This window comes from Jaculus jaculus, chromosome 2 (assembly GCF_020740685.1).
Source record: "Jaculus jaculus isolate mJacJac1 chromosome 2, mJacJac1.mat.Y.cur, whole genome shotgun sequence".
NCBI lineage: Eukaryota > Metazoa > Chordata > Mammalia > Rodentia > Dipodidae > Jaculus > Jaculus jaculus.
Window position 1 is genome coordinate 3,328,388 of NC_059103.1, and position 23,303 is coordinate 3,351,690.

At 49.5% G+C, this 23,303-nt stretch overlaps 1 protein-coding gene across 1 annotated transcript in view; it reads right to left on the reverse strand.

Annotated features, from left to right (window-relative positions):
- Positions 1–19,820, reverse strand: part of Mmd2 (monocyte to macrophage differentiation associated 2) — a 65,282-nt gene extending 45,462 nt beyond the window's left edge. The window contains exon 1 of the mRNA XM_045142508.1: positions 19,673–19,820. Within this exon, the coding sequence (XP_044998443.1) occupies positions 19,673–19,722 (50 nt within the window). The 5' untranslated portion in view covers positions 19,723–19,820. The remainder of the gene's footprint in view (positions 1–19,672) is intronic.
- Positions 19,821–23,303: the final 3,483 nt, after the last annotated feature.

The window sequence follows — 23,303 nt, forward strand, 5'->3', positions numbered from 1 at the left end:
GCTGGAGCTGAATATGACCTTGAATTCTCATCCTCTCGCCTCTGCCTCCCCAGTGCAGAGATTACAGGCATGTGCCACCACACCCAATTTATTCTGTGCTAGGGATTGGGCCCAAGTCTCTGTGCATGCTAGGCAAGCACTCCACCAACTGAACAACACCCCAACTCCTCCTGGTTTATGCATTTAGTTATCTCATGGCTTGGGGATGGAGCCTTGTACGTACTAGACAAATGTTCTCCCACAGAGCTACATCCTCAGGCCCTTAACGATCCTTTTAAAAATCGAATAAAACAGGGCTGGGGCTCTAGCTCAAAGGTAGAATGCTTGCCTAGCATGTCCGAGGGCCTCGGGTTCAATACCCAGTATTGCAAGACATGTATATATATATATATATATATATATATATATATATATATATATACATGTATATGTATGTGTATATGTGTATGTGTATATACAGCCATATTTTTAGAGCTAATAACACGGAAACATTTTCAGCCCTGAGATCCAAGTTTGAAATCAGCAGAAACCAGAGCTGGGGAGGGGGAAGCACTGGCTAAACATGCAGTCCACAAACACTCAGATGCCCATGCACAGGAGAAGTGGGGGGGTGAATGACAGGATGCTCAGACCACAGCCTCCTCAGTGTCAGGAAGGAGGGCTGCACACAGAAATGTGATGAACAGTAGGTGATGCTGAAGGTGGCGGGGGGAAGGGGGGCACACGTGGCAAGCGTACTTCTGTGAGTTTCAAAAGCAAGCAACTGGAGTCCAGGAGTGGCCATCCTAGACCAAGAGAGGCAGTAGTGACCAAGGGAGGAAGAAGGAAAAGGTTTAGGAGCTGAACCTAGCTCTTGCAAGTCCCCCCATCTCCCTCTGGCCTGCCACTAGGGGCATCTGAAGCCTCCCCACTCCCACCCTCCACCCCAAAGAAAGAAAGCTGCTGGGGACACCGCCTCTCCCTGACTGGGCCAGTGCCTGTCGCTGGCGACCCTGAGTCCCTTGGACAAGAGACTAAAGAAATTTGCCCATGCTCCCAACAAAGGGGGATCTGTCCAACTGTCCCACAAAAGCCAGGGCCAAGCAGCCCCTGGGAAGGACTCTCCCGTTCTGCAGCAGCCCTGGAGCTGTTTCTTTGTGTCCATTCATGAATTCAGGGCTCCTCCCACGAGGTCCACAGAGTCCTGGCTCGGTGTCTGGGAAAAGAGTCCTTGGATGTAGGCCACCTGGGACTGATCATGACATCAAAAGCCCCAGGCAAGCAGGACCTGGGGGTGTAGGCCTTTTATCCTTAGCTACTCGGGAGGCTGAGGCAGGAAGACAGTACGTTCAAGGCCTTCCTGGGCTACAGAATGAGTTAAAAACCAGCCTTGGGGGACTGGAGAGATGGCTTTACGGTTAAGGTGTTTGCCGGCGAAGCCTAAGGACCCAGGTTTGAGAACTCAGAACCCACGTAAGCCAGATGCGCATGGTGACGCATGCGTCGTCTGGAGTTCGCTTGCAGTGGCTAGAGGCCCTGGCACACCCATTCATTCTCTCTCACTCTCTCTCATAAATAAATAAATGAAAAAAAATTTTTAAACAAAACAGCCTAGGGCTGAGGAGATGCCTCAGAGGTTAAAGGCACTGCTTGCAAGAGCCCGCCAACCTGAGTTCAATTCCCCAGTACCCATTTGGAGTCAGATGCGCTGGATGGAGCATGCATCTGGAGTTCCTTTGCAGCAGCAAGAGACCTTGGCTCCCTCCCCTCCCCCACAAACACTCTCCTCTCTCTCTCTCTCTCTCTCTCTCTCTCAAATAAATATTTTTAAAAACAGAGCATTGGGCTGGAGAGATGGCTTAGCGGTTAAGCGCTTGCCTGTGAAGCCTAAGGACCCCGGTTCGAGGCTCGGTTCCCCAGGTCCCATGTTAGCCAGATGCACAAGGGGGCGCACGCGTCTGGAGTTCGTTTGCAGTGGCTGGAAGCCCTGACGCGCCCATTGTCTGTCTGTGTCTCTCTCTCTCTCTCTCTCTCTGCCTCCTTCTCTGTCTGTTGCTCTCAAATAAATAAATAAAAAAATAAACCAAAAAAAATTTAAAAAAAAAAAAAAACAGAGCATTAAGGAGTTGACTCAGAGTTCGGATCCCCAGAACCCATGTTAACATGACACGGGACACACACGCCTGTAATACCGGAAGTGATGAGATGAGGGGGTCCCTGGGCCTTGTTGCTAGGTGATTCCGTGAGTTTCAGTGAAAGACACCATCTCAAAAAACAAAATGGAGGGCTGGACAGATGGCTCTGTGGTTAAGGAACTTGCTTGCAAAGCCCAATGGCCCCGGTTCACTTAGACCCCAGTACCCATGTAAAGCCGGACGCACACGCATCTGAGTTCATTTGCCGTGGCAAGAGGTCCTGGTGCGCAACCCCCCATTGTAAATAGATAAAAACACTTAAAATGAAATCAAAACAGGTCTGGAGAGATGATTTGGTGGCTAAGGAACTTGCCTGTGAAACCTAAGGACCCAGATTCGATGCTCTAGGACCCATGTAAGCCAGATGCACAAGGTGGCACATGCATCTGGAGTTTGTTTGCAGTGGCTGGAGGCTCTGATGCACCTATTCACTCCCTCCCCCCCCCTCTCTCTCTCTCCCTTCTTCCCTCCCTCCCTCCCTCCCTCTCAGATATACATATATCTGCCTCTTTCTCTCTCAAATAATTTTTTTTTTTGGTTTTTTCAAGGTAGAGTCTCACTCTAGCTCAGGCTGACTTGGAATTCACTATGTAGTCTCAGGGTGGCCTCTAACTCATGGTGATCCTCCTACCTCTGCCTCCCGAGTGCTGGGATTAAAAGTGTGCGCCACCACGCCCAGTTAAATAAAATATTTTTAAAAAATAAAATAAAAATAGATAAATACAGTGAAGTGATTGAGGAAGACACCCCACATAACCTCTGGCCTCCACATGCACACATACCTGCACACACACACATATGCACAAGCAAAAATAATGACAAAACTAAAAATCCAGAGCAGGGCTGTTCTAGGACAGGATAAAGCTACGCTGACAGGCAATGCAGCCACAGATTTCCCTGCAGACTCAAACATTCTAGGTCAAACTGCGCGTGTGCACGCGCACGCATTCACACACACACACACACACACACTGGACACAGAATCCCAGGGGCTTCACCAAGCAGAGACGCCATCCACACATCTAAGAATATCCTTGCTCCAAATACATTTCGATCAATTCACTTCCCTTTGAGGTCTTTCTTTGAAGGAAGTGTGATCTTAGTTTTATCTTGCACCCAAGCACGTCGGAATATTGAACGCAGGGACTTTGTGGGAAGAGGGATGTGGAGAGGAAAGCTAGCTCCTGTTTATTAAGAAATTTAAAAAAAAAATCACAAGACTGCAGCTCCTAATGAAACAGTTGATGCAGACCCCAATAACTAATGGCCGCAGGGACCAGTGGATGCAAGGTTGCCAGGCAACAGGATACTTAAAGGGAGTCAAGTGTAATCTCACAGGCCCCATTCCTCAATGTGGCATCATCAGAAACAGGTTGACTATCTGCTCTGTGATGAGATATGTGTGAAATGTACTATACATTCTATAATGTATTTTTTTTCTTTTTTTTTGCTTTTTCACCCAAAATGTCAGTCCTGAATCCCACTGAGCCTTATAGCATGAAGATGAGAGCCACTGGCCACATGTGGCTAATTAAATATCAATTCATTAAAAATAAATCAGAGAAGCTGGGTGTTCTATTCTTCCAGCACTCAGGGTGAAGAACTTGGAATTCAAGGCAGGGTAGCTTGGGGCTGCCTTGCCCCTCCCAAGGCGCTGCCAAGTGTCCCTTTCCTCCCCCTAGGGCACAGAGATATTATATACAAAGTCTTGAAATTTGGTGTGTCTTCGGAGATCAGGCACCACCTCTTGCCCCTAGGGTCCTTTTATATTTCCTGAAAATCATTCTTGGAACCGCCGTCCTCGCTGCTGGGGGTGTCTGCCCCAGCCACTGCACCACCCCTGCTGCTGCCTGGGCAGGAGGAAGGGGAGGCATGGTGCTTGAACTATTAAACATGATTCAATTTTTTAAAAAGCGAGAAAAGCCGGGCATGGTGGCACACGCCTTTAATCCCAGCACTTGGGAGGCAGAGGTAGGAGGATTGCTCTGAGTTCGAGGCCACTCTGAGACTACATAGGGAATTCCAGGTCAGCCTGGGCTACAGTGAAACCCTATTTAAAAAAAAAAAAAAAAAAGAAGAGGAAGAGAAGAGGGAGGGAGGAAGGGAAGGAAAGGGACAGAAGGGAGGAAAGTATGAGAGAGAAGGAGGGGAAAGGGAAGGAAGGGAGGAAGGAAAGAAGGATGGAAAAAAAGAAAAAAGAGAGAGGGAGGGAAAGAGGAAAGAAGGGAGGAAAGGAAGAAAGAAAAAATATGAAAAAAAGGGGGCTGGAGGGACAGCTTAGTGGTTAAGGCGTTTGACTACAAAGCCAAAGAACCCAGGTTTGATTCCCCAGGACCCATGTTAGCCAGATACACAAAGGCGTGCATGCGTCTGGAGTTCCTTTGCAGTGGCTGGAGGCCCTGACATGTCCATTCTATCTCTCTCTTTCTCTGTCAAAAAAATAAATAAATAAATAAACCCCCCCTTTTTTTTTTTTTTACTATTTTTCTTTCACATCTCCAGCCCCTGCATGCGATATCATTTGCCACTTTCAAATATTTTTTTAAAAATAATTTGTTCCCAGACTGGAGAGATGGCTCAGAGGTTGAGATGCTTGCCTGCAAAAACTAATGACCCCAGTTCGAGTCTCCAGAATGCACATAAAGAGAGACGCACAGTGGTGTATGCAGTTGGAGTTCCTTTGCAGTGGCTGGAGACCCTGGCACGCCCATTTGCTCCATCTGTCTCTCTTCTCAGTATCACTCCCTGCTTGCAAATAAATTAAAAATATATTTTTAAAAATAATAATTTGCACCAGATGTAGTGGTGCACACCTTTGATCCCAGCACTTGGGAAGCAGAGGTAGGAGGATCACTGTGAGATCGAGGCTACCCTGAGACTACATAGTGAATTCCAGTTCAGCCTGAGCTAGAGTGAGACCTTACCTTCAAAAACCAAAATAACAGGCTGGAGAGATGGCTTAGCGGTTAAGTGTTTGCCTGTGAAGCCTAAGGACCCCGGTTCAAGGCTCGATTACCCAGGACCCACATTAGCCATATACACAAGGGAGCGCACACATCTGGAGTTCGTTTGTAGGGGCTAGAGACCCTGGTGAGCTATTCTCTCTCTGTCTCTCTCTCTCCCTATCTATCTATCTATCTATCTATCTATCTATCTATCTATCTATCTATCTCTATCTGCCTCTTTCTCCTCTGTCACTTTCAAATAAATAAATAGACAAAAAAAAATTTTAAACCAAAATAACAATAATAATTTGCAATTGTGGCAAAATACCTATCACAAGGTGGGTGTGGTGGCTCATGGCTGTAATGTCAGCACTCAAGAGGCTGAAGCTGAGGATCACAAGTTCAAGGCTAGCCTGGGATATGTAACAAGAACTCAAAAAGATATGAGGGCTGGAGAGATGGTTCAGTGGGTCAAGCACATGCTATGCAAGTATGAAGACCCAAGTTGATATCCCCAGCACCCACATAAATCCAGGCACAGAAGCAGGTGCCTATAATCCCAATGCCCCTACAGGGAGATGGGAGGTGGAGACAGGAGAATCTCTGGAAGCTCACGGGGTAGCTACCCTGGTGTGCACAGTGCTGAGCAAGAGACCCTGCCTCAAACAAGGTGGAAGATGACAGCCAACGCCCAAGGCTGTCCTCTGATCTCCTCACATACCATGGCATGTGCACACACCCACACACACACAAACATACACACAGGAAGCAAAAAAGAAACGAAGGGAGGGAGAGAGGAAGGGATGAAGGAAGGAAGTGAGGGGGCTGGGGAGATGTGTCAGTGGCTAAGTGCACTTCCAGCACAGGCATGAGGAAATGAGGGGGCCCGAGATTGAAAGAGTTTGAATCTCCAGATCCCACGTAAAACAGCTGGGCATGGCCACATGTGCCGGTAACCTCAGTCCCACAAAGGAGCTGAGACTTGAGGATCACAGGAGCCCCACAAACTCTGGAATGAGTAAAGAGATTCTGGCTCCAAACAAGACCACGAGGAAGAGCAATGGAGCAGGACCTGGTGTTCTGCTCTGGCCACCATAGGCAAGTGTCCCCCAACACCAGCCTCAGGCGAGTGTATGAGGAGCCACACCACCTCCCCCCCCTCTCTCTCTCTCTCTCTCACACACACACACACACACACACACACACACACACACACACAATTTTAACTGCTGAGCCATCCCTGCAGCCTAACACACACAATTTTAAAAAGCAGGGGCTGGAGAGATGGCTTAGCGGTTAAGGTGCTTGTCTGCAAAGCCTTAGGACGCATGTTCAACTCTGCAGGTCTCACATAAGCCAGACTCACACAGTGGCACAAGCCCGCAAGATTGCACACACATCTGGAGTTTGATTGCAGTGGCTGGAGGCCCTGGCGCACCAATTCTCTCTCTCATTAAAAAAAATAAATTACAAAAGCAAAAGTTGGCATCGGGTGTCTTCCTCAGTTGCTGTCCACCCTATTGGGCATCTAGTGGTTATGATCCGCAACTCTCGCACCACTTACTGCGACAGAGTCTCTCAGGGCACCCAGAGCTCACCACTTCAGCTAGTCTAGCTAGCCAGCTTGCTCTGAGGTCCTGCCTATCTCCGCTTTCCAAGCACTGGGATTACAGGCACACCATCACCACACCCAGCATTTTAAAAACATATTTTTTGTTTATTTTTATTTATTTATCTGAAAGCGATAGGCAGAGAGAGAGAGAAAGGCGGATAAAGAGAGAGAGAGAGAATGGGCACGCCAGGGCCTCTGGCCACTGCAAACAAGCTCCAGACGCATGCACCCCTTGTGCATCTGGAGAATTGAGCCTCGAACCGGGATCCTTAGGCTTCACAGGCAAGTGCTTAACCACTAAGCCATCTCTCCAGCCCTTAAAGCATATTTTTATTTATTTATGAGAAAGAGATAGAGAAGGAATGGGCATGCCAGGGCCTCTTGCTGCTGAAAACAATCTCCAGGTGCATGCACCATGCTGGGCACCTGGCTTTACGTGGGTACTAGGCAACTGAATCTCAACCAGGGGTCTTTGCAAACAAGTGCCTTTGAGCCATCTCCCCAGCCCCACACTCAGCACTGATGTGGCCAGTAAGGGTCTGACCTCTGGTTATCACATTTGCTGGCAAGCACTTACCAATAGAACAGCCTTTCTTCCTTCTAAAAATATGCTTATTTATTTATTTATTTGTGAGGAGAGAGAGAATACAAGTGCGCCAGGGCCTCTTGCCACTTCAAACTCCAGACGTGTATGACGCCGTGTGCCTCTCTGCCTTTACACGGTTTCTGGGGAACTGAACCAGGGTTGGCAGGCTTTGCAAGCAAGCGTTTTCAGCTGCTGAGCTATCTCCTGAGCCCGTGACTGTCTTCTAAACGGTCCTCACTGAGGTCAGACATAATCGCAGCGTGGCCCGACTTCTCTCCCCTCCCCTTCCCGCCCCTCCCCCACCTGCTAAACTAGTAATTATTAACATCTGACCTACAGGATCCCCAAGGACCCTGGCCCTGTCACTTGCCCTCTTACCCCAGGCGCTACTTCTGTTTGTCTAGTGGGACCTGTCTACATGACAGAGGCCCAGCGCTGTGGCCTGACCTTCAGCCTGGGTGCACTGGCACTTGGGGCTCAGGATAAATCTGAGAAGATGGCCAGAAGGTAGCCACCCCAACTGCATGGGGACAGAGGTTCCTGTCGTAAAGAACACGCTATTCAGTTACACCTTTATAATACCATTTATAATAAATGCTAGACAGAAGTAACGCGTTTCCCTGCCCTGCAAACCCTAGAAGTGTGGCAAAGTAGGACGCGGCAGAGGTAATTTGGGAACTGGCAATTTGGAATTGGCAGCCAGAGTGGGAACAGTCTGTGGGACCGAGTCCTCACCCTGCGGAGTCGCGGGAAGTCTCCATAGTAGCTTTCAGAGCTGAGCTGAATTGCAGGACCACGGCGTCCACGGCGAGTCGAGGACCCGTGATGTGTGAGAAGCCCACCCCCGGGTGTCAGCAGCGCGCAGGCAGGAGGATCGCGAGTTTAAGGACATCCTCAGCCGCATAGCAAGTCTGAGGCCAGCTTGAGCTAAAGAAATTCCTCTCTAAAACAAAAACAAAAAAAAAGTGTTGCCCGTACAGAAAGACATCAAAGCTGCCAGTCCACGGGGCAGACTGCAGGTCAGAGTACAGAGAAGCCAGCTGTCGCCGGTCGTCTTGGAGGGCTGGGGAGATGGCTTACTGCTTAGCTGGCAAGCACGAGGGCCTGCATTTGACCCCCAGAACCCATGTTAAAAAAAAAACTGTGCATGGTGGCAAATGCCTGTAATCCCAGAGCTGTGAAGAGGGTCGCAAGAAGATCCTTGGGGCTCGCTGGCCAGCCAGTCTAGCCTGCTTGGTGAACTCCAGGCCACCGAGAGACCCTGTCTCTAAAAAAACGTAGGGTCTGGGGAGATGGTTCAGTGCGTAAGAGCAGATGCTGAATAAGAACGAAAACCTGCGGGGCGTGGTGGTGCGCACCTTTAATCCCAGCACTCGGGAGGCAGAGGTAGGAGGATCGCAGTGAGTACGAGGCCGTCCTGAGACTCCAGAGTGAATTCCAGGTCAGCCTGAGCTAGAGTGAAACCCTACCTCGAGAAACCAAAAAAAAAAAAAAAAAAAAGAATGAAAACCTGAGCTCGAACCCAGCACCCACGTAAAGAAAAAGGCATGGCCACCCATGCCTCTAACAAGAACTAAGGGGTGGGTGGAGACAGGAGGATTGCTGGGGCTTACTGGTCAGCCAGTCTAATAAAAAAAATAATAATAGGGAGGGACCTGAAGTGATGGCTAAATGGTTAAGGTCTGCAAAGCCTAAGGACCCAGATTCGATTCTCCAGTACCCACAGAAAGCCAGGTGCACCAGGTGGCACATGCATCTGGAGTTTGTTTGCAGTGTCTGGAGGACCTGGTGTGCCCATTCACTCTCTTTCTCTCCCCCACTTCCCTTGCAAATAACAAATAAATAAAATATATTTTAAAAAATAGAGTTCCTGGTTCAGTGAAATACTTTGACTCAGGGAAGTGGGGCAGAAAAGCAAATGGCCTCTGCACACACATGTGAGACACACCCATCTGCACAAACACGTGGCTATGCACGCGTACATGTGGAACATGCCCACCCACACATAACTTGTGTGTTACACACACACACACACACACACACATTCAAAAAAGGATGGATGGCCGGGTGTGGTAGCACACACCTTTAATCCCAGCACTCAGGAGGCAGAGGTAGGAGGATCACTGTGAGTTCGAGGCCAGCCAGAGACTACACAGTGAATTCCAGGTCAGCCTGGGTTACAGAGAGACCCTGCCTCAAAAAATAAGAAAGGATGGATGTCATCTGAGGAACAATTCCCAAGGTTATCCTCTAGCATCTACAGGCATGTGCACACTAGCATGCACACACCCTTGAACATGCACACATACAAATACACAAAAAGAGTCTTGCACACTGTGGTCACTGGGGACCCTGTACCCTTCACTAGCACAGCCGGACGTGCATCCCTAAACACCACTCCATGACCAGCACGAGGCACAGCCAAGGAAGCATTTCCCCATGTCTCTGTCCTCTGTCCTTGAAACAAAAAAGACCACACATCTGCACAGTGGGATATAATTCAGCTTTGAGAAAGCAGGTGTGGCTGGAGAGGTGGCTCTGTGGTTAAAGGCACTTGCTTGAAAACACTCATAATTCTGTCATGCATCAGAACATGAGTGAAGAAATATTGCATGGTTCCTTTCACATGAGGTCCCCAGGGTCGTAAAGATCATAGAGACATAAGGACTGGAGATATGGCTTAGCGGTTAAGGCATTTGCCTGCAAAGCCAAAGGATCCCAGTTTGATTCTCCAGGACCCACATAAGCCAGATGCACAAGGGGGCACACACGTCTGGAGTTTGTTTGCAGTGGCTGGAAGCCCTGGCATGCCCATTCTTTCCCTCTCTCTCCCCCCCTCTTTCTCTCTCAAATAAATAAATAAATAAAATATATTTTTTTAAAAGATCATAAAGACATAACGGAGGCTGGACGTGGTGGTGGACCCTTGTACCCCCAGCACTTTGCAGGCAGCAGCAGGAGGGTGGCGTTAGAGACCAATCTGGGACAGAGATAGCATCCATGCACATGAGAGAGGCAGAGACAGATAGACAGAGAGACAGAAATAGAGAAAAGGGCTGAGCTAGTGGCGCATGTCTTTAATCCCAGCACTCAGGAGGCAGAGGTAGGAGAATCGCCATGAGTTCAAGGCCACCCTGAGACTCCATAGTGAATTCCAGGCCAGCCTGAGCTAGAACAAGATCCTACCTCAATAAACAAACACAAAATCAAAAAAGGAGAAAAGGAGAGAGCTAAGGGCTAAAAAGAAGGGTGAGAGAGAGTTGGTGCTTAATGAGGACATTTCACTTTGGTAGGATGGAAGTTCTGGAAGTGGATGGTAGCATGGTCTGAATGTGCTTAATGCCGCTGAACTGAGCACTTAAAAATGTTTAAGGTGCAGCCCTGTGGGAGAGAGAAGTCATCAGTGGAGATAAGCAACAGTGGACACTGCAAGCCATAAATTTGGCCAGCCAGGTTAAATGAGCCACCAGGTACAATAGTGGCATGTCTGTTATGGGGGAAACCAATGGCTCTCTACTTGGACCGGAGGCCCACTCCACAGGAGGGAATACATGCCTAGTACTGAAAACCTATGATGGGAGAGGTCAGGAGCCCTAGGGGTGTAATGCCTGCTGCCATCTGGCTAAATGCATATATTAAGCTCACCAAACTGCCCAGTAAGTACTTCTTTAGTGTTCATACCCATGTATTAATGCTACTCTCTCACTTTTGGTTAGAGAAACTTCTCTTTTCAGATGGCAGTGACCACTGGGACAACTCAAAAGGCACCATAGTGCTGAGAAGTGACAGAAGGGTGCTCAGCACTGAAACATCTCTATCACACCCTCCAAGGCTCAGGGTCCATTGTGGAAGAAGTGACGGAAAGAATGTAAGAGCCAAAGGAAGGGTAGGGCTGCTTACAATGCACAAAATGGCCTGGATATCCATGACTTCACAGTGCCTGACACTACCTACACAAGACCGTCATAAGAGGAGGAAAAGATGATGACATCAACATAAAAGAGATACTAATTGAGAGAGGAAAGAGATATAATGGAGAGTGAATTTGTGAAGGAGAAAGTGAAGGAGGGGAGGGAATTACCATGGCTTATTGTTAATAATAATTATGGAAGCTGTCAATAAAAATGTTTTTTTAAATGTTTAAGCTAATCCATTTGCATTGTATACATTTCATGGCAATAACAAAAAAAAAAACAAAATAAAACAATAACAGCCCAAATGCAGTGTGGGCTTGTGGGATGTACCCCAGATGACTTTGGAGATGGGATTTGAGCAACGGAAGTACTTGGGAAAGTGATGACCAGCTGATTTCTCGGTCAGACCTTCCTGGGTAGAATGAGTGCCATGGGTTTCTCTGCTCAAGAACATGTCACCTCCTAGTGAGCCTGTGGATTGGAATCCTTGCTCTTCCTCTTCCCATCGCAGTCGAAAGGTCAGAGGCTCTCACGCAGAGCCCCAGTCACTTCTAAGAGGTGCACTGCCCGGAACACTGTGATAACCACATGCCTTCACTTCTGAGTGGGTGGTGTGCAGGAAGGACATAACATTCAGGAAAGCACTTCCCTCCTTCACACCAACTGGACAGGCAGGGCTCCGTGTGGAGCACTTTCAATTCCCAAGACCCAATAGGGGTGTCAGAGAAATCTTTTGGCTTTATTTAGATTGTTTATTTAATTACTTGTGCTTTCAATCTTAGCAGTTCTGTGGCTAGAACCCACAGCCTTGGGCAGTGCTCTATCACTGAATAACATCCCCAGCCCCTCACTGGGGGATTCTAGGCAGGAGCTCTACCACTGAGTCACACCCCCAACCCCTCACTGGGAGATTCTAGGCAAGAGCTCTACCACTGAGCCATGCCAGAACCTTTCACTGGAGGGGGCGGGGAGGGTCCCATTGTATTTGTTTCCCTGTTTCTATGATGAAATATCTCACAAAAAGCAAGTTAAAGGCTAGGGAAATGGTTCAGTGGTTAATGGCACTTGCTTGCACAGCCTGCTGGTCCAGATTCAATTCCCCAGGACCCATATAATGCTAGATACACAAAGTGGTGCATGCATTTGAAGTTCATTTGCACTGATAAGAGGCCCTGGCATGCTCATTCCCTGACACCTGACACCGCCCACCCTGCTCTCTCTCGTAAATAACAAATTTTATTTATTTACTTAAGAGAGGAGGCAGAGAGAGAGAGAGAGAGAGAATGGGCACACCAGGCCCTCTAGCCACTGCAAACAAACTCCAGATGCATGCACTGCCTTGTGCATCTGGCTTATATGAATAAACTGGGGAACTGAACCTGGGTCCTTAGGCTTCAAAGGCAAGCGCCATAACCACTAAGCCATCTCTCCAGCCGAAATAAATACTTTTTTAAGAAACAACTTGGGATAGCAATGGTTTGTTTCAGCCTGAAGTTAGGGGATCTACAATCCACTTTGGTGGAGAGGGCCTGGTGACAGGAGCAGAAGCCGCTGGCCACGTGGCGTCCACAGTCAGGAAGCAAAGAGATGAGGGCTTGTCCCCACCTTGATTTTGATTCAGGCTTGGACCCCAGACCATGAAATGGTGCCATCAAGTTAGGGTGGTCTTCCCATCTCTAGTAGCCTAATCTAGAATGTCCCTTACATACATGCCCACAGATTTGTCCCCTAGCTGATATCCCATCCTGTCAAGTTGATAACCAGTATTAACCATCATATTTAGTATGTATAAGGCCTTAGGTTCAATATCCATGCAATAAAAAATTTTTTAAAAATCACATGAGATATATACAGTAAATTAAGATCATTTTTCATCTTTTGCCATAAACTTACTTTATTTATGAAACAGAAGCTCAGCAAAAACATAGGCACATTTGTGCCAGCTGCAAAAAAAGGACAAGCGACTTGGCAGCAAGAATGAGACCCTCAGGACAGTGAATGAATGAAGGGCTGACCTGGACCAAAAGCAGTGAATGAATGAAGGGCTGACCAGCAGACAGCAGTGGATGAATGAATGAAGGGCTGACCAGCAGACATCTGAGCTGGGAACACTGCCAGTCCATGTCCAGGCATGGGCCCGGAGGAAGACTCTGATCCCAATTCTGAATGCCTGTGCCCAGGGAGTGAGCTCTGGCGCGTGGGCCACGTGCTCCGTCATGGGGATTGCTATTATCTATCCTTGCGCCGGGCGCTGCGTTGCTGCTGGTTGCGGGGGGGCGGGGGGGGGGTGATGCACGTGGGAAGCAGAAAAGAAAGGGCAGCAGCAGGGGAGCCAGATGTGAGTCCCTCCGCCTGCTCTGAGAACCGGGCAAACCAAATGGTGATTTCAAAAATACACCTCGCAGCAGAACGGCTGGAAAGATTGGCTGGATGGGGCTTGGAGACGGCACGGTGGGGGAAGGGCTTGCCACGCAAGCGTGAGGGCCTCAGTGCAGATCCCCAGCGCCCGTGGAAAACGCTGGTCGTGGTGCATGACGGGTAACCCCGGGGCTGAGAAGGTGGAAACGGAGGCATCCCTAGAGCTTGCTAGCCAGATCGACAAGCTCCTGGCTCAAAAAAATGCAATGGGGCGGGGGGCTGGAGAGATGGCCGTGCAGTTAAGGTACTTGCCTGCAAAGCCTAAGAACTCATGTTCAAATCTCCAGGTCCCACGTAAGCCAGGCACACGCGCGCAATGTCACACATGCACACAATGGGGCTCATGCATGTGGAGTTCGTTTGCAGTGGCTGAAGACCCTGGCGTGCCCATTCTCTCTCTCTCTCAAATAAAATAAAATGGGGACTAGAGAGATGGCTCAGAAATTAAAGGTGCTTGCTTGCAAAGCCTTATGGCCCAGGTTTGGTTCCCCAGTACCCACATAAAAGCCAGATACATAAAGTGGTGCATGTGTCTGGAGTTCATTTGCAGGGGCAAGTGGCTCTGATATGCCCATTCCTTCCATCTCTCCCTCTTTTTCTCTCTCTAAGTGTGTGGGGGGGGGGCACTGGAGAGATTGCTTAGTGGTTAAGGTGTTTGCCTGCAAAGCCAAAGGACCTCAGTTTGATTGTCCAGGTCCCACATAAGCCAGATGCACAAGGTGGTGCATGCATCTGGACTTCATTTGCAGTGGCTGGAAGCCCTGGTGCACCCATTCTCTCTCTTTCTCTCTCTCTCTCTCTCTCTCTCTCTCTCTCTCTCTCTCTCTCCCTCTTTCCCTCTCTCAAATAAATAAATAATAAAATATTTTTAAAAAGAATAAGATGGAGAACAACTGAGGGAGACACCCAATGTTGACCTCTGGCCTCCCCATGTACACACATGTATGTGCACCCATGCCTGCACACACACACCATATGTACACTCAAAAATAAAAACAAATTAGCTGGGCATGGTGGCGCACGTCCTTAATCCCAGCACTCGGGAGGCAGAGGTAAGAGGATCACTATGAGTTCAAGGCCACCCTGAGACTACATAGTGAATTCCAGGTCAGCCTGGGCCAGAGTGAGACCCTACCTTGAAAAACCAAAAAAACAAACAAACAAACAAAAAACCAAATTAGAGCCAGGCATTGTGGTACACACTTTTAATCCCAGCACTCAGGAGGCAAGAAGTAGGAGGATTGCTATGAGTTCCAGGCCAGCCTGGGAGTGAGACCCTACCTTGAAAAAAAAGAATTAGACAGGGTGATGTTGGCAAGTGCAGGGCACATGGTGATGTTGCATCTTACCTTGATGCCAGCAAGCCCTGTGTGTGACCAACTGTAACAAGCTAGCGAGGCAGGCAGGTGACCTCCACCTGCTGCTACCTGCTCTCCACACACACAGAAACCCGCAGACTCCAGACCGGGCGGGCATGCCTGCCGAGAGGAAAGGATCTCTCACTCTCGGATGGCCCACTGACCTTGACAAAGTAGCATTTCGCAAACTGCGCCTGTCACTTCTGGAAAGAGACAGGCTGTAAGCGATAATAACATAAATAACCTTTCTGTTGGCCAGGACAGGTGGTTCAGGCCTATCGTTCCAGCTACCCAGGAGGCTGAGGCAAGGGGAATGCAAGAGCACAGCCCGCCTGGGCTCCAGGGTGAGCTCCTAGCCACATAAACAGAGCCTGTCTCACCAGGCGTGGTGGCGCACGCCATTAATCCCAGTACTTGGGAGGCAGAGGTAGAAGGATCACTGTGAATTCGAGGCCAGTCTGAGACTGCATAGTGAATTGCAGGGCAGCCTGGGCTAGAGTGACACCCTACCTTGAAAAAAAAAAAAAAAGAGAGAGAGAAAGAGAGATCCTGTTTCAAAATTAAATAGTGGGGGTCTTACTCTAGCTCTACACAAATGCAAAAATAAATAAATAAATAAATAAATAAATAAATGGCTAGAAAGATGGCTTAGCAGGTAAGGTGCTTGCCTGCAGAGCCAAAGGACCCAGGTTCAATTCCCCAGGACCCATGTAAGCCAGATGCACAAGGTGGCGCATGCACCTGAAGTTTGAGTTCGTTTGCAGTGGCTGAAGGCCCTGGCACACCCATTCTCTCTATATATCTGTCTGTCTGTCTCTGTCTCTCTTTCTCTCTCAAATAAATAAATATAAAATGTTAAATAAGGGCTGGAGAGATGGCTTAGCGGTTAAGGCGTTTGCCTGCAAAGCCAAAGGATCCTGGTTCGACTCTCCAGGACCCAAGTTAGCCAGATGCACAAGGGGACACATGCGTCTGGAGTTCATGTGCAATGGCTGGAGGCCCTGGTGCGTCCATTCGCGCTCTCTCTCTCTCTCTCTCTCTCTCTCTCTCTTTCTCTCTCTCTCTCTCTCTTTCTTTCTCTCTCTCTCTCTGCCTCTTTCTTTGTCACTTTCAAATAAACAAATAAAAATAAACAAAAAACTTTTAAAAATGTTAAATAAGCAAATCAAGAGTGTCACATATCCTCCCACGTGTTGGGTTATAGGTGTGCACCACCCCACCAAGCCTGTGCACTACTGGGTTGCAGGTGTGCACCCCCACACCAAGCCTGTGTACTACTGGGTTGCGGGTGTGCACCCCCACACCAAGCCTGTGTACTACTGGGTTGCGGGTGTGCACCCCCACACCAAGCCTGTGCACTACTGGGGCTAACCCAGGCCTTCACGCATGCTAGGCAAGCACTCCAGTCACTGAGCTGCAAACCCAGCCCACATCAAAGCGGTAATGAAGAATTTGGGGTGTAAGGTGGGGACGTAAATCTACAGAGGCCTGACCTGGGCTGCCATGAGTGCCACCAGCCGCGTGCAGCAGCTCTGTGAACAAACACTGCACAGTGAGGGCAGAGGTGACTCCAGCTCCCAACTCCCCCGTCCATCCCTCTGTGGCGCAGCCTGGGACCTGACCTGTGGGAGGCCAGAAGTGAAATTCCAAGGGGTGGGGAAATGGCTCAGGAGATATAGCAGTGCCAGCCTGAGCAACTTTAGTTTGGAGCCCCAGAACCCACATTAAAAAGCTGGATGCCGGCTTGACAGATGGCTTAGAGGTTAAGGCGCTTGTATGCAAAGCCAAAGGACCCAAGTTCAATTCCCCAGAACCCATGTAAGCCAGATGCACATGGTGACACATGTGTCTGAAGTTTGTTTTCAGTGGCTGAAGACCCTGGCATGTCAATTCTCTCTGTGTGTGTGTGTGTGTGTGTGTCAAATAAATAAAATAAATTTTTCAAAAATTAAAAAGCTGGGCATGATGGCATATTCCTTTGATCCCAGCACTTGGGAAGCAGAGGTTGGAGGATCTCCCTAAATTGGAGGCCACCCTGAGACTACATAGTGGATTCCAGGTCAGCTTGGGCTAGAGTGAAATCCCGACCTCAAAAAAAGAATTAAAAAAAAAAGCTGGATGCTAGGGCTATGGGATGGCTCAGTGGTCAAAGACATTTGTTCTGCAAGCCTGCCAACCAGAGTTCATAGCCCCAGCAGCCACGGGAAGCAAAGCGGAGCCCACATATGTAATCCAACACGTCCACAGCCGAGGGAGGTAAGAAAATCCTGGAGCTCGCTGACCAGTGATCTGCCTTTCCCAGTGTCAAATGACAAGAAACAACCTTGTCTGTCTCAAACAAGCTTGAAGGAGAAGACTGACAGCCTGAGGTTTGTCATTGGACCTCCCCCTCCACACACACGCTGTGGCATGTGACACACACACACACACACACACACACACACACACACACAGACGGATGCTGTAGTATGGATCTGTAATCCTAGCATCCTGAAGCAAGATGGGAGGCAGAGATAGGAGACGACCCAGGAAGCTTGTAGGCCAGAGACCTTGCCTCAAACAAGGTGGAACTCGAGGACCCACACCCAAAAGTCACCCTCTCACCACATGCACACTGACACGCACATGCCCCATTCACACACACAGACAAGCACACACATGCACATGCACCATCACACACACACCAAAAAATTCCACTGTGGGGCCACTTGATCTGGTCATTTCAAGCTGGGTCACAGTGGATATGCAACTTGGAGACCCCATGACCTGACTCATCACGCCTAGAATCAACAGTGTAATATGTATGTCAGCACACAGCAAATTCTCCCGAACATGGCTGTGCAGGTGTGCCTGGCAGCCAAGAGTAGGAAATAATACAATCAGGTGGGGTACAACAATGAGATGGACCACTGGGCTACATTAAACTGAAGATGCAAATAAATTGTGGTGTGTGTGTGTGTGTGTGTGTGTGTGTGTGTGTGTGTGTGCACAGATGCACATGGGTAAGCACAAACGGGTGCAAACCCATGGGGAGGTCAGAGGACAACCTCAGGTAACATTCCTCAGGCTCTATCCACCTCTTTGGAGACAGGGTCTCTCATGGGCCTGGAACATGCCAAATTGAGTGTTTTGCAGCCATGCAAAATGTCCATGAGATTTATTTCCATACTATTGGCTGTTACTGGAAGCTTTTTTAGTTTGGTTTGGTTTTGGTTTGAGACAGTTCTCCATAGCCCAGGTTGGTTTAAACTCTGACCATCCTCCTACCTCAGCCTCCTGAGTTTTGGGATTACGGTTTGAGATACCACATGAGTCATGACTTTTTTTTTAATTTGTTTTGTTTGGGGTTGGGGGCATTTTTGTTTGTTTGTTTTTCAATGTAGGGTCTCACTCTAGCCCAGGCTGATCTGTAACTCACTCTGTAGTTTCAGGCTAGCCTTAGACTCACAGCATCCTCCTACCTCTGCCTCCCAAGTGCTGGGAAGGCTTGCAACACCATGCCTGGCCAAAAAGAGGAAAAAAAAAAAAAGAGAGACAAGGGTCTGATGTAGCTCAGGGTGGTTAAATGTGAGTTTGAGAACTCACTATTTAACAGAAGCTGACCTTAAACTCTCATCTTTCTGCCTCCCAAGTGCTGGGATTACAGGCATGTGCCACCCATAGTTTTTGTTTTTAATTTCATTTTTAAATCATTAATGTGCCTGGAAACGTCATTTCTGGATTGTGTGAGGTACAGCTCCAATTTTATCTGGATAATCAGTTGTTTACCCCATTCATTCAAGAAACCATTCTTGCCTTGTAACCATCTATTGAGAAACAGAAGGCCAGAAAGGGAGACGATCTGTGGTGGGGTCACACAGCATTTGACTACGATCTCTTCATTTGAGGATATTCCTGCCATTCAACATGGTAGACACAGCGGGCATGTGGGATCTACTAGTCCCAAATTCAGATGACTGGTATGTACCAAATGCACACCAGATGTTAAAGACTTTTAATGGAAAAAGAGCAAAATATCTCACAAGTAATTTGTATGGACTACATGTTGAATTCATAACGCTGTGCAAACAGAGAGAGAGAGAAGGTCTCAGACATAATCCTTGAGTTCACACCCCGGAGAAGACCCGTCCTACAGGTTCGTGTCCTAAGCCTCAGTTTCCCCACCTGATAATCCCTCTGCCTTGCCTGGAGGGTGGACAGAGCTGGTGCGCAAAGACCCTCTAAGGTTAAGCACGGCTTGCAATGGAGCGATCATCAGCACCGGGGCACAGCGCAGAGTGCTGTCTAGGGATCAGCTGTCTTAATCCTCCCATGACCCCTAGCCGTGGGGGACTCTCACGATCCCCCGCGTTGCAAACGTGGAAACGTGGGGTTTGGAAAGGCGAAGCGATTCGCCGGAGGGAGAACGGGGAGACGCTGGGGAGCGGCGGCTGCTGCTACCAAGTCCGGCGCGCTCCAGCCGGGTGTCGATTACCAGTCAGTAACGAGGGAGATGCAGGCTGGTTTCTGGACCGGGGGGGGGGGGGGGGCGGGGGGAAGGGTTGGACGCAGCGGAGTCCCAGTGTCACCCACAGGCAACGGGGACAGGAGCTGGAGATCCCGGTGCCCCGGGCCGCCCCTCCCCCAGCATGCCCCCCGCCCCTCCCCCGTGACCACACAGCTCACCTGGCATACTTGGTCTTCTGGAAATCCAGCAGCCGGGCCACAGCGAACATCTCGGCGGTTCCATCAGCACCCGGCCCGGGGCTGGGACGCGGCGGGAACTTGGCGGGCCACGGCCGGAGGCGCAGCAGGTTGGAGGGCTCCGGGGCTGGGGAGCGGGGGGGGGGGGGGGAGGATGAAGGGGTGGGCTGGCGCTCCGAAGCACAGCAGATCCGATAGGTTCCCGGAGGGAGCCCCGTGCCCAAGAGCCCCGCTGGAGTCGCGGATGCCAAATCCCGAGCAGATGGTGGCGGGGGCGGGACGCGGGGAGGAGGAGGGGGGCTCGGGCGCGCGCCACCAACCGCGCGGGCCCCCGGGTTCCTCCCCTCCTTCCCTGCCTACCTCCTTCTCTCCCTCCCAGTCCCCGCCACCCCACAGCTTTTCCAGCCACCAGAAGACAGCCTGGACCTGCCCGAACTGCCGCCTGTCCCCTCCTGCCAGCCGCAGGGGGCGCTGCCCGCCCGCGCCTCCGCCCTGCGCCCCCCCCCGTGGTGTCCCCCAGTCACTTGTGGCTCGCGCTGCCCATTGTACGGCCCGGCCTGGAGCGTAGGCCCGGGATCTTCCCCTGCTCTGTCCCGGGCGGCTCTGGGCACGCTCGAGATCGCCCCCACCCCAGGGAGCGACATTCCAGTGTGACCAGGATCTGCGTTCTCTACCCCATCCTGGCATCCTCTACAAAATCCACCTTTCTCCTTTCGGGGTGTCGGGGTGCGGGGGGGGAGGAACCTTGGCCGGTTGTGGGCTATGGGAAATCAGTCTGCTACGGACGGACGGGAAGGACGCTGGAGGGAAAATGGCCTTAAAGTGGAAGAAATGTCTGCTCCACCTGAGAGACCCAAGGTCTGGCCCTCAAGTTGGAAGGCCTCTCCCACCACATGCTTACACCTGCCCTTCTTAAGACCACAACTCCCTGATCCCATTCACTCATTCATTCATTCATTCATTCAGTGTAGTTAGTTATTGTTTCCTGATACCGGAGATGGGAGCCAAGGCCTCAAGACATGCTAGTCAAGTCCGCTGTGATGGAGCTACAGCCCTGACCTTTATTCATGTTTTAGTTTATTTTTTTTATTTATTTATTTTTTTTATTTTTACTTATTTGAGAGCGACACAGAGAGAGAAAGAGGCAGATAGAGAGAGCGATTGGGTGCGCCAAGGCCTCCAGCCACTGCAAACCGAACTCCAGACGCATGCGCCCCCTTGTGCATCTGGCTAACGTGGGTCCTGGAGAATCGAGCCTCCAACCTGGGTCCTCAGGCTTCACAGGCAAGCGCTTAACCGCTAAGCCATCTCTCCAGCCCTAGTTTATTTATTTTTTAATTAAATATATATTTGGTTTTTTCGAGGAAGGGTGTTACTCTAGCCCAGGCTGACCTGGAATTCCCTATGTAGTCTCAGGGTGCCCTGAAACTCACAGCAATCCTCCTACCTCTGCCCCCTGAGTGCTAGGATTAGAGGCGTGCACCACCACGTCCGGCTTTCATGTTTTATTTTTTGAGGCAGTCTGGTCAAATTACTCAGCCTGGGACTGAAGAGATGGCTTAGTGGTTAAGGCATTTGCTTGCAAAGCCAAAGGACCCAGGTTTGATTCCCCAAGACCCACGTTAGCCAGATGCATAAGGGGGTGCACACATCTGGAGTTCATTTGCAGTGGTTGTAGGCCCTGGTGCACCCATTCTCTGTCTCTCTGTCACACTCTCTCCCCCCACCATCTGTAAAATAAATAAATAAAAATAAAATATTAAAAAATACTCAGGCTGGCTTTGAACTCACTCTGTAGTCCACGCTGACCTTGAACTTGTAATCCTCCTACCTCAGCCTACAGAGTAGCTGGGATTGCAGATCTGTGCCACCAGATCACACTCGGATCTTTTCAGTAGAATGTTTGAACAGGTGTGGTGTCACTCGCTTTTTAATCTCAGCACTTTGGAGGCTAAGGCTGAGGCAGGAGGATTGCCATGAGCTCAAAGCCAGCCTGGGCTACAAAGTGAGTTTCAGGTCAGGCTGGGCTACAGTGAGACCCTCTTCAAATAAATAAATAATAAATAAATAAACCAGGCATGGGGGCACACGCCTTTAATCCCAGCACTCGGGAAGCAGAGGTAGAAGGATCACCATGAATTTGAGGCCACCCTGAGACTACATAGGGAATTCCAGGTCAGCCTGGGCCAGAGTGAGACTCTATCTGGAAAAAGCAAAAATAAATAATAATAGCAATAAGTGGGCTGGAGAGATGGCTTGGTTAAGACAAATGATGCCTGCAAGGTCTAACCATCTGAGTTTGAATCCCCAGGACCCACGTAAAGCCAAATGCACAAGGTGGCACATGCATCTGGAGTTTGTTTGCAGTGACCAGACCTCTCCTTCTCCCCCCCCCCTCTCTCTCTCTCTCTCTCTCTCTCTCTCTCTCATTACAAATACATAAATAAATAAAAATTAAAAAGTAGAGCCAGGCATGGTGGTGCACACCTTTAATCCCAGCACTTGGGAGGCAGAGGCCGGAGGATCACTGTGAGTTTGAGGCCACCTTGAGAGTACATAGTAAATTCTAGGTCAGGGCTGGAGAGATGGCTTAGCGGTTAAGCACTTGCCTGTGAAGCCTAAGGACCCTGGTTCGAGGCTCGGTTCCCCAGGTCCCACGTTAGCCAGATGCACAAGGGGGCGCACGCATCTGGAGTTCGTTTGCAGAGGCTGGAAGCCCTGGCGCGCCCATTCTCTCTCTCTCCCTCTATCTGTCTTTCTCTCTGTGTCTGTCACTCTCAAAAAAAAAAAAAAAAAAAAAAAAAAAAAAAAATTCCAGGTCAGTTTAGGCTAGAGTGAGACCCTACCTCGGAAAAAAAAAAAAAAAGTAAACAATACTTGTTTGATTTTCTGCTGCACACTGGGAAACTACTGCCATCTACACCTTTGGCTTCAAGGGAGCTGGAACAAGAAGCAAAAAGACAAAAGGCAGCATCTAATTTAAAATAATTAATTAATTAATTAACTTAAGAGAAAGAGAGCCAGGTGTGGCGGCACATGTCTTTAATCCCAGCACTCGGTAGGCAGAAGTAGGAGGATCACCATGAGTTCAAGGCCACCCTGAGACTACAGAGTGAACTCCAGGTCAGCCTGAGCTACAGTGAGACCCTACCTCGAAAAACATAAAAACAAAGAGAGGGAGGGAGGGAGGGAGGGAGAGAATGGGCTTCTAGCCAATGCAAACAAACTCCAGAAACATTTGCCACCATGTGCATCCGGCTTATGTGGGTACTGTGGAATTGAACTTGCGTCCTTAGGCTTCACAGGCAAGCATCATAACCTATAAGCCATGGCTCCAGCCCAGCCATCTAATGTGTTTCTGCATTCCAAAAAGTAGATATGGCCCCAGCTGGCCACATACATAATCCTGGCTGGTGAGGAACATCAGGACTCCAGATGACCAGAGGACACTGTCAGCAAGAGTGTGGCAGGGTGCTGGGGGAGGAGAGGAAGAAGAGGAAGGAGGGGAAGATGCAGGAGGTGGAGGCCAGAGGAAGGACCCAGGGGTACTTAGAAGTTAAGACCCCTAGCCCTGCATGTTGAATCAGAAGTACAAGGCCCAGCATGGTCATCC